The following is a 12,163-nucleotide window of genomic DNA, read 5'->3' as shown; positions in this document are numbered from 1 at the left end:
GGTGCAGTGGTTAAGAATCCGCCTGCCAATGCAGGGGACACGGGTTCGAGCCCTAGTCCAGGAAGATCCTACATGCTGCGGAGCAACTAAGCCCGTGCTCCACAACTACTGAGCCTGCGCTCTAGAGCCCACGAGCCACAACTACTGAGTCCACGTGCCACAACTACTGAAGCCCGTGCGCCTAGAGCCCATGCTCTGCAACAAGAGAAGCCAGTGCAGTGAGAAGCCCGTGCACCACAACAAAGAGTAGCCCCAACTTGCCGCAACTAGAGAAAGCCTGCGCAGCAATGAAGACCCAATGCAGCCAAAAGTAAATAATTTAAAAATAATAATAATAAATAATTGATTTTAAAAAAGAAATTATTGTCAAATAAAGAAGTGTGGTATACATATACAGTGGAATGTTATTAAGCCATTTAAAAAAAAAAACCAAGGAAATCCTGCCATTTTCAACAACGTGGATGGACCTTGAAGACATTACGCTAAGTGAAATAGGTCGGACAGAGAAAAACACTGTGTCATCTTACCTATATGTGGAATCTAAAACAAAATAAAACAAAACAAAAGCCAAACTCACAGGAAGAAAGGTCAGATCTGTGGTTACCAGAGGCAGGGTGTGGGCCCGGGGAGTTGGAGGAAGCTGGTCAAAAAGCACGAGCTTCCAGCTTTAAGTCAGATAAGTCTAGAGATGTAGCGTACAGCATGGTAACTCTAGTTAACACTACTGAGCGATATATGTAAAAGTTATTAAAAGAGTAAACCCTAAGACTCCTCATCACAAAGAAAAGATGGTTTTGCTTCTTTTGCTTTTTCTTTGTATCGTATCTACGTGAGAGGATGGCTGCTGACTAAATTTATGGCAGTAATCATTTCACAATATATCTAAGTCAAACCATCATGCTGTGCACCTTAAACTAACATAGTGGAGTATGTCAATTATATCTCAATCAAATGGAAAAAATGAAAAAAAATAAATTATTGCCATTTTTGTTAGAGGTGCTAATACTTTGGCTATGCATAATGTGCAATGTCATGATAACTTTAATATAAAATACATAAGCATTTTTTTAACATCTTTATTGGAGTATAATTGCTTTACAATGGTGTGTTAGTTTCTGCTTTATAACAAAGTGAATCAGTTATACATAAACATATGTTCCCATATCTCTTCCCTCTTGCATCTCCCTCCCTCCCACCCTCCCTATACCAACCCCATAAGCATTTTTAAATACTTTTAACAGTTAAAAACACACCAACATCTAGAAAATCTTTAGACTTTTCTATTTGATTTTCATCATGTGTATGCATTACCTTGATTTTTTAAATGTATTTAATTAATTTTGACACTATATCTCTCGATTTGTGCCTATACAAATCCCACTTCCCAGCCACCACTATATCTTGTAGTTGAAACTAATCACTTCAAGGATGAGTCTTGTTTTGCAAGGCTCTGAGCTTTCAGAAAAACAGATTTAATTATGTTCAGTGCACTTTATTTAATTAGGCAAGAGTGCAGACTAACAGTTTAAAAGGCGTTTTCATTATAAGATTGAAACAAAAAGAGATTGTGAACTAGGACATTAAATTAACCAAGTATTCTCCCAGCATTCTGGTTGGTTAATAGGCATGGTTGATAAGCCTCAATCAAACTAAAAATGCACACCCTAACTAGCTGTGATGGGTTGATGGTTAAGAATATAGCAAATGCGTTCAGTATACCAAGGGGACTTCTCAGTCAGTGTGATCCACTGGGGATACCGTGGGCATGACCTATTTTAAAAACGGACAAAATAATCTTATACTTTAATGATAAAATTAAGATTCTTTAATGGATTTAATGAATAAAAAGACTGTACCTGTACAGACACCAATATTGCAGCACTCAGTAATTCCAGAAAGACTGTTAAAATGAATCTGGAAGCCTAGATTACCTCCAAACATTCGGGTTAGATGGACGGCGGAGGACCAGCTAAGCTAATTGTGAAATTCTAACTCTCAGCAAACTGTGTGTTTATCTTATGAGCCAGATTTGCCTCATATTCTAAATAGTTGTGTTTTTTGTTTTGTTTTTGTTTTTTTATTTCAGAATGTCCTCATTGTCGAGGTAAGCTGACTTTTATTTATCCATACTTGGAAGCTGAAAGAATCTAATGGTGAGTTTCGAAATATAGAACTTGTTATCAAACTGGCCAAGGATTTATTGAATTCCCACTGTGTTTAGGGCTCTTCAATTTTACAGAATAGGAGTCAACTAGAATCACTGGCTTGAAATAACTTAGAATGGAAGCTTTGCAATAATAGTTGCATGGTACTTTATCTGGTTTTATATCTAATGCCACCCATGTCTAAATTGGTTCTTATACCTATTTGTGAATCAGACATTTTCACAGAAGAGAAAACTAGCCCACAGAACCAAATTTTTTTAATAGCAAAACCAAGGTTAGAATGCTCTTCACCCTTAATTCAGTGTTCTTGCTAATGTCTTCTAATGACTTGGAACAATTCTCCCTTCGGCATCCAAATCATAAATAGAATCAATCTAAAAATTTGCTATCCAGGGGAAATCTATAATTTAATTTGTTCTTCTGTTTAAAATATAAAAAGAAGAAAGAAAAGAAAGAAAGAATGGGTCCTGTAGCCCAGCAGACCTGTCTTATCAGCTGGCAAAACTTCAGGGAAGCTGTTTTCAAGCTTTGGTTACACTTGCCTGAGTGTGCCACATGTATCTGCAGTTCTGCCTCAGACATAACCCATAAAGTAGACCCTCTAGCCAAATGCATGGCCCAGCCCTGGCTAAATTCAGACCTGTTGTTTTGACAGTCAGCTCCTGGCAGCTGATTTCTGCCCCACGGACAATCAATCTCGGCTGCCCATTCTACTCTAATTGTGCGGTAGCTCATCAGCGGGGGTGAGCCTCAGCTCACGGCAGCCTCGCGCCCTCAGAACTCACAGGCTGTCCCCAGCTGCTGCCCAGACACATCTCGCTTCCCAGCCATAGAATCTCCTATTAAGTGAGGAGAGCAAGGGGGGAGGCATTTATCCATTCAGCGTATTCAGATGTACATCCCAAGTGCATGAAAATTCATGCGTCCTGTGTCGTGTTACATAACCTCAGGGCCAAATTTAGTCCTTGAATGCACGTGCACGAGTCCAAATGCACTCAGTAAAGGGCCCCACGTGCTTTCCAGAGGCTGAATTTAGCCTTTCAACACAGCTCAAGGATTCTAGGAGGAAATAGTCACCAATATATCCCCGCCAAACCCAGCTTCCAGAAAGAAGCACCTGTCTAAAAAATATAACCGGCTCTGCCTCCTACTTTTACTCTAATTTGATGGCAGTTCTAATTATGATGCATTATTAATAAGGACTAGAATCATCTGTCTGGATGAAACGCCTTTTAATGCAGCCCAAAGGCACTTGGTTGAATTTGTCTGTCCTCTTTGCAAAGGATGTTGTCGGAACTGGGAGGACCATGAAAGCATTGCTCGGTAGCATAGAGAAATACAAGCCCAACATGATTAAGGTCGCCAGGTGAGTACCACATTCACATCACCGCTGTTTCTATCTTTCCAAACCAGCATGAGAGGGATGCTAACACAGGAAGCTGTTTCCAATGAGTGCAGCCAATTCCACACCACTGACCCTTTGCCCTGGAGTGTTATGGTTTGACCATACTGAACAAACAGCCCATTTGACCGCTAGCCTGAGAGAGAGGAAAGGGAAGAGGACATGCTTTGCTGGGTGTCTGAGCCCCTCTTTCCGATGCCTCTGTTAGTTGTTTCCAGGAGCAGCTGGCAGAGCCCCAGTGCCCGCGCCCCTCTCCCTTCCTTTTATCCAGAATCTCACTGATGAGGTGCCGCAGGAGGCAATTTGAGGGCTGTGCTCATGCCCCATGTGCCCGAGGGAAAAAAATGCACGTTTCAAATATATATTTTAATGATTTTCAATCCTATTTGCAATTCATAAACATTTCATCTGGATCACTAAAGCTTTTTTTTTTTTCTTTTAATGGTAGTTTGTTGGTGAAGAGAACACCTAGAAGTGATGGCTTTAGACCTGACTGTAAGTGTTTTGGGGGGTTTTGTTGGTTGTTTGTTGGCTGGTGATGGTGTTTTGTATCTCAGAATCTTTGGTTTCCTAGTTGTTGGCATTCTTGTGAAACGGAAGCTATAAAGATTTGATGGTCCCATAAATGGTCTATGGTCTCCCCAGCAGTAGAACGCTCTACAACCAGAGGTTTTCATTTTCTAATTTGCATCTTTCCCAGGAACTGTGTTGTGTACACTGAATGTTTTTATTTTTAGGTTTTCCATAGTACCTTCACTCCTAAGAACTCAGCTAAATTGGTTTCAGGGGGTAGAGGGAGATGTGACCCCCTCCTGGGCTGACTTGGATGCACAGGATTCCTGCCTTGGCCTCTGTCCCCACCAGTTGGACACAGAGAGGCACTGGGGAGGTCGAGAGGTGTTCTACTGTCTCCAGGACCTGTGAGCGGACAACGCACAGTGCTGACCTTCAGCAAGCCTGAATTTTAGCACCGAAGGGGAAATATGAGACACCTCTCCACCACCTTCAAACACAAGTATAATAACAGAGAATTAACAGAGCAAATATCTCTAGATACCATCTTCACACTTGAGTTCAGACACATGTTCTGAAGGACTTTCCTCATCTAAGGCACTTTCCTCCCTCCTCCCCGGGATACGAATAGTTCTAATGCCAGAGAGGATAAACAAGCTGCTTGATTATTTATTATTCTAACACTAGAGGCGATATTTTTTTCACTTGCATAGGCAGACTTCGGCTTGATTTTTATGACTTACATTTGCACTCAAGCCTCTGGGATAATTTGGCTGCAGTTCTCATCAGCAAGCTGAACAAACATAAGCACAAGAAGCACACTATGGATGGGTAATGTGCCAGTGACACTGAACCAGTGATTCTTTATTCTAAAAACAAATTTCATTCCTACGTGGGGTGTATTAAATCTAGACAATGTCAGTTCTGGCCAGATAGACCCAGTAGCATGTCCCTGTCCAGTTATTGGCTTGGGGAATGTAATCTGGATATAGTTAAGGTCCAACAAGGTTAATAAACAGAAATCTTCTAAGGAAATAATGTAAGATACTGTATAGAGAAGATTTCAACTGAAGTTGAAAGACATGCACTTCAGACATATCCAACTAGTTACAAATGTCTTGTGTCACAGCAAAAGCATTAATAAAATAATAGCAGCTAACGGTAGTAAGAGATTTACTTTTTTAATTTTTAAAATTTTTTTAAAATTGAAGTATAGTTGATTTACAATGTCTTAGTTTCAGGTGTACAGCACAGTGATTCAGTTATACACATATATTTGTGTGTGTATATATATATTCTTTTTTAGATTCTTTTTCCTTATAGGGGTTATTATGAAGTATTGAGTATAGTTCCCTGTGCTATACAGTAGGTCCTTGTTGGGTCTCTCTTTTATATATAGTAGTGTGTATCTGTTAATCCCAACCTCCTAATTCATCTCTCCCCTCCCCTTTCCCTTTTGGTAGCCATAAGTTTGTTTTCTATGTCTGTGAGTTTGAGTTACCATACGATCCTGCAATCCCGCTCTTGGGCATATAACCAGAGAAAACTATAATTTGAAAAGATACATGCCCAATGTTCATTGCAGCACTATTTACAATAGCCAAGACGTGGAAGCAACCTAAATGTCCATCGACAGATGAATGGATAAAGAAGATGTGGTACATATATACAATGGAATATTACTCAGCCATAAAAAAGAATGAAATAATGCCATTTGCAGCAACATGATGGACCTAGAGATCACCATACTGAGTGAAGTAAGCCAGACAAAGACAAATATCATATGACATCGCTTATATGTGGAATCTAAAAAAAAAAGATGCAAATGAATTTATTTACGAAACGGAAAGATTCTCACAGACATAGTAAGAGATTATGATGTGCCTGACTCTGTTCTAAGAGCTACACAGAGATTAACACAATTAATCCTTGCAACATTCCTCTAAAGTAAGTGCTATTGCTGTGCCCATTTTACAGATGAGGAAATTGAACACAACCAGGTTAAAGAGCTTGCCAAGGTCACGACGCTGTAAGTGTAGAGTCAGTATTGAACCCAGGCAGTCTGGTTGCAATCATGGCTTTTACTCTTGCCCTGCATCTGTAAGTAGCATCTGCCATTGCAAATATAAGCGTAGGAACTGCAGCCATTTACCAGCTAGAGATAGGTCACTCTGATTCCTGGCTGTTCTCCTGTCCTACTGATCCAGTGTTCTTCTTTTTTTTTTTTTTTTTTTTAATTAATTTTTATTTATTTATTTTTGGCTGCGTTGGGTCTTCGTTACTGCACGCGGGGTTTCTCTAGTTGCAGCAAGCGGGGGCTACTCTTCATTGCAGTGTGCGGGCTTCTCATTGTGGTGGCTTCTCTTGTTGTGGAGCATGGGCTCTAGGTGCATGGGCTTCAGTAGTTGTGGCTTGCAGGCTCTAGAGCACAGGCTCAGTAGTGTGGCTCGTGGGCTCTAGAGCACGGGATCAGTAGTTGTGGTGCACGGGCTTAGTTGCTCTGTGGCATGTGGGATCTTCCCAGACCAGGGTTCGAACCTGTGTCCCCTGCATTGGCAGGAGGATTCTTAACCACTGCGCCACCAGGGAAGTCCCTGATCCAACGTTCTTTTTTTTTTTTTTTTTATGGCTGCGTTGGGTCTTCATTGCTGCGCCGGCTTTCTCTAGTTGCAGTGAGCGGGGGCTACTCTTCGTTGCGGTGTGCAGGCTTCTCATCACGGTGGCTTCTCTTGTTGTGGAGCACAGGCTCTAGGCACATGGGCTTCAGTAGTTGCAGCATGCGAGCTCAGTAGTTGTGGCTCGTGGGCTCTAGAGCGCAGGCTCAGTAGTTGTGGCACACGGGCTTAGTTGCTCCGCGGCATGTGGGATCTTCCTGGACCAGGGCTTGAACCCGTGTCCCCTGCATTGGCAGGCGGATTCTTAACCACTGAGCCACCAGGGAAGCCCCAACGTTCTTTTACTCAGAAGGTTTGGCCTTCTGAATTGACTTTTCCAGTCTGGGTTGCCACGCCTGTTTTAAGGATTGCATTGCTCGCTGTAAAGTCATCATTATCCTTACAACCAGGGGTTCCTGGCATTTGCTAATATTCTTTTAGCTAGCTCAGAATCTCTGTTCTATCTTTCTTCCCGGATTTCTGAGGCTTTGTACTTTTTGGTCCTTTCTCATAATTGACTTTTTCCTTTATGCTCAATGACACCTTTTATATCCTCTGACATCTTTTCTTCTGCTCTGCTTCTTCTCTTTGATTATTTTTTCTCAAGAAACCTACAGTTTGGAGGGATCAAATAGGCTTCCTAACAGTGACACATAATGGAATCCTTAGAAAAATAAGTCCCTCACCTGTAGCACTTTCTGCGAGCAAGAACCAGTTGGTTTCTCCATGTTAAAGCATCCTTGGTCAGAAGGACCAAAATGGTGGTGAATGGTCAATGATGGAGATATATTTCTCTGGGCTGTAAGTCCACTGGCTATGCCAAAGTACTGTTTCATAAAAGTAAGCAAGTACATCTCTCGTTTGCAATACCATAATAAACATAAGATTCCCCAATACTGGAAAGAATTTGAAAAATCTCTGGGCTATAGTTTCAAGACCTAAAGAAGAAGAGCTATTATATATTCCTTAAGAATTCTTTTCAATAAAAATCATCTGGACTTCTCTGGTGGCGCAGTGGTTAAGAATCCGCCTGCCAATGCAGGGGACACGGGTTCAAGCCCTGGTCCAGGAAGATCCCACATGCCGTGGAGCAACTAAGCCCATGTGCCACAACTACTGAGCCTGCGCTCTAGAGCCCGCGAGCCACAACTACTGAGCCCGCGTGCCACAACTGCTGAAGCCCGCGCGCCTAGAGCCCGTGCTCTGCAACAAGAGAAGCCACCACAATGAGAAGCCCGCGCTCCGCAATGAAGAGTAGCCCCCACTCGCTGCAAAACAGAGAAAGCCCACACACAGCAACGAAGACCCAACACAGCCAAAAATAAAAATAAAAATAAAAAAATAAAATTAAAAAAAAATCATCTTTCTTTCAATATATTCATCCTTTGCTTAACCTAAGTATCTCCTACTGCATTTAAATCCATTTACTCTCATCCTGCCCTCAGTGGAGACAGAGAGCTAAGTACTATCATCTGCATTATGGACTCAAAGACTAGCATTAGAGTAACCCTTAGCATTGTCTTCCTCAGGCTGAACAGTCCCTTTTCCTCTCATCTTGTCTCCCGGGTTTTGCTTTCCAGCCCTTTATCCAGCTGAGGACACTGAGTGCCGTGGGAGGATGGCTTCCTATTGCAACAGCCTGTGCCCCTATTCATGTATTACAGCATTGGAATACCTTCTGTTTGAACTGCACTTCATGCTTTGCAGTGTTTCCTTTGGCATGATATCATTGGATACTGCTTGCTTTGGAACAGCAGGGCTGCATGCCTGACTCATGCACACTTCTTGATATCCACGGGGCTGCCCGAGCCCTTGCTCAGCTCTGTCTACCGGGAGTGCAGTCATTTTTCACTGTCTGTTTGCTGGTCGTCCTGTCTCCCTGAGTAGAGTTACTCTGGTCCAGGTCCTACTGGGCTCATCCTATGCATTGTCTGTCACTTTTCTCACTTACTTCTGCCTAATGGAAGGTCGTCATAGGTTAAGTGCCAACAATAGCATATGGTGGCTTTATACTTATGTTATTTAACTTGTGTTCCTTTTTTTTTTTCCTCCCTCTCTCTGCTCAGATGCTGGATTTGAGATCCCAAACTTATTTGTGGTGGGTTATGCCTTAGATTACAATGAATACTTCAGAGATCTGAACGTAAGTCTTGCATGCAAATCCCTAGCCCCCTTTTCACAAGAACTTAACAATGACATCAATTTAACAAATTTTTGCAATAGTTGTAATGATGGCTGCCATTTATTGAGTGTCTTCTGTGTCAGGAATATTCTGGGCACTAGGCATTCGTAATCCCAATGAATTTCCACCACTGCCCAGCAAGGTAGGTATTAGGTTGATGGAAGCAATTATGATTGTCTCTATTTTGTATGAAGGAAATAAGGAAGTTAAAAGCAGAAAGATAGCTTGTTACTGATTTTTCTCTGTCGTCATCGACTGTGTCTCCTCTCAACCATACTAACAGTCAATATTCAATAAACTGTTTAGTGTCAGTGCTTGAAATCTAGAAGGTTCCAATTACAGCAGCATGTAGCTCATAACTATTCCCCCTTTGGGAGAAATCGTTTTAACATGTAGACGTGGACCCCCAAGTGTATGACCCTATCACTGCTGAATGATCTGGAGGTAAATATCTTACCCGAAGTGGACCAGTCCGTGTCTCTCTCCTAGGATTTAGAAACCTAAACCAAACGCCACAGAGACCAAGGGATTTTGGACTTAAGCCGTGGGCTGAGGTCTGGAGCTACCCCGGTTCCTGCCTTCTAGTTGCTTCATTGCTTTGCTCTTCCTCTACCTCTGCGAGCTACCCCAGTACCCTACCGATAACACCCCCCCTTTTGCTTACGTTCACCCAACACCATTTCTGTTGCTTGCCATCAAAATATTTCTGACACATTTCTTGCTACCGAAAAAGGGTCAAAAGAGAGTCAGTACTGTGTTTAGCACAGCTCTTTCTCTATTCACCCTAGAAGGTGTAACTTCACCAGTGGGACACATCTATCTCCACCACTGCTAACTATACTCCACCACCCTCAGCATTTCTGGTTGTTACAGACCTACAGAGCCAGATTCAGAAAAGAGCTCAAAACTAAAACAATGAAGAAACTTTTGTCAAGCATTTTAGCGGGTCTCTTTAGATTTTACGTATATGTGCAGGTATACATATATGTGTGTGTGTGTGTGCTTATACATGTATGAATGTACATAAACATAAATACATAGATATGTATTTAAATGAACAATAAGCAGGTAGGAGATGACATTCTGTTCTTACTGCATCCCATTTTCTGCACTTTATACAGTAAGTCCCCTAAATATGAACCTTCAAGTTGTGAACTTTCAAAGATGTGAACATATTATAAACCTATCACGGTACAGTACTATATAGCCGATTGTGTTAGTTGGGTACCTAGGCTAACTTTGTTGGACTTACGAACAAATTGGACTTACGAACGCACTCGGAATGGAACTCGTTCATATGTAGGGGACTTATTATATTTTGTTAAGAGGCTGATGCATTTAAATCCTTTATTGTTTCAGCACATATGTGTGATCAATGAACATGGCAAAGAAAAGTATCGAGTCTAAAGAAGTAAATTTTCACCATCGAATCTCCAGATAACATCCTACTTACGACTACACTCAGGAAGCCAGCATGTAAAGTTTGTCTCCCAGGCATGTTCACTCAGCAGGATTTAAAAGGAAAAAAAATTTTTAATGAGCGAGCTTTCTTTTCTGAGATTATAACATAACATGAAGAGTCCCAAAGGTTCTTAAGGAAAAGAAAGCAATCCTTTTATTTGACTTGTTCCAAATTAAACACTCTGCCTTGCGACTCAAACTGCCTTCACACCCCTGAGATACACCTTCTTTTGTTCTGATAAAGTCGTTATGCTTGATTACTATACCGCCACCTAGTTACTCAAATATTTTTCACTTACCTTTTTTTTTTAATACTTTACTTTGGTAATATTTTGCAATCTTAAAACCTGGAAGCCTTTTTATTGAACCTCTCAGCCCATGTACTGGAACTGCAAGTAGATTCCCATCCTAATAAAGGAGGGAAAGGACAATTTAATATAAATTTCTGTTTACGCACTTCTGACAGGCCATTATTATCTGCTTTGACAAAGTCTTTCTGAACAGCAGCGTACAATGAATCTTAATGATGTTATGAAATGGGCCTTTGCCCAGTGCTCTTGATTGGAGCTTCCGGTATGTGATAACGGTACGTCATGTATGCTTGGATGTACTCAACTGTGTTTAATACTCTGAATTTTAATTAGAAAAAATACAATGGCAGCAAGGCCCTGGTTTCTAAGCGGCATCCTTTTATTCATGCAGGACATGAGAAACAGCAAATCGGGGGTGGAAGGAGAAGTGTTTTCAGTGCTCAAAACTGAGCAAGTATAAATTTTTCATGTATTTCCATCAGAGGGCAAGACACTATTATGTATTATCCTAAAGAAGAATACAGAGGTTGAATTATTTTTTTAAGTGGCCTTATGAGACTGATCACACGACCCAAGGCGCTATAGAAAACTAGGATACTTAAGAAAGTTTTTTCTGAATAACATTTTTTTCCATTTCCACTGTTTTATGAGAGGTTTTCTAATTTATGGGGATTTTAATAGAAAATAAACTTGAGTGCCAATAGAGCTGTTTTTTCTCACTTCCTAAAAGGAGCAAATGCAAAATAAATAACTAAGCAGCCTTTGTTTGGTTCTGAACCGTATGTGGTGTATTGTTATCGGGTTCCAGCTTCCTTTAAACTAATAAAGAATAAGAAAACTTGTTATGTCTCATAACTGCTTACTGTTTTTCTTCCGCCTTCATATTTTTTATATACTTTCAGCCATTAAACTGTGTGTGAGCCAGTAGCTTAAATATACGACTGCATACATCTTCCCTGTGGCTTGATTTTTGTTAACCTGGAAAAAATCCAGTATATGCACCAGTATAAGCAAACGATTAAGCCAGGCTTGATCCGCTGCTTTTTTTTTTTTTTTTCTCCTTAAGCTTGTTTGTAAAAACAAGGAATTTTAGTTGTGAAAGAAGATTTTCCTGCATATCTTTGTTCCAGTCAGAGAAGAAAATAAACCACACCCAGCTATCCCAAGGGGCAAACCAGCAAAGGGAATTCCTTCTGGCTTTGTTCCACAGACAAATTGGTATCCAAGTTATAGGTTGATAATTTGGTCTAACTGGCCAGTTTCTTGAACTATCAAAATTAATCTTCTAAATATAATTTTCCACTATACCACATTTATATCAGAGGACCTAGAAAAATGCAAAGACATTTGATTTTAAATATAAAATTAGCCATAAAGTATGTATTATTGAAAGATTTTCTTTAAAATGTCGAATTTTAGTAAACATCAGTATCATTTTTGAGGACTGTAGGTTTATTCAAATTAGAAAGGAAATT

General features: G+C 40.7%; 1 protein-coding gene across 3 annotated transcripts in view; it reads left to right on the top strand.

Annotated features, from left to right (window-relative positions):
- The window catches only part of PRTFDC1 (phosphoribosyl transferase domain containing 1), a 93,118-nt gene extending 81,575 nt beyond the window's left edge, over nt 1-11,543 (top strand). For all 3 annotated transcript variants that reach the window (XM_068561472.1, XM_068561488.1, XM_068561480.1), the window contains exons 5-9: nt 2,087-2,104; nt 3,449-3,531; nt 4,016-4,062; nt 8,801-8,877; nt 10,276-11,543. In XM_068561472.1, the coding sequence (XP_068417573.1) occupies nt 2,087-2,104; nt 3,449-3,531; nt 4,016-4,062; nt 8,801-8,877; nt 10,276-10,323 (273 nt within the window). In that variant the 3' untranslated portion in view covers nt 10,324-11,543. The remainder of the gene's footprint in view (nt 1-2,086; nt 2,105-3,448; nt 3,532-4,015; nt 4,063-8,800; nt 8,878-10,275) is intronic.
- The last annotated feature ends 620 nt before the right edge of the window (nt 11,544-12,163 follow it).

This window comes from Eschrichtius robustus, chromosome 1 (assembly GCF_028021215.1).
Source record: "Eschrichtius robustus isolate mEscRob2 chromosome 1, mEscRob2.pri, whole genome shotgun sequence".
Lineage (NCBI taxonomy): Eukaryota > Metazoa > Chordata > Mammalia > Artiodactyla > Eschrichtiidae > Eschrichtius > Eschrichtius robustus.
Note: the sequence above shows the minus strand (reverse complement) of the source record. Positions and strands in the feature narration are given on the sequence as shown.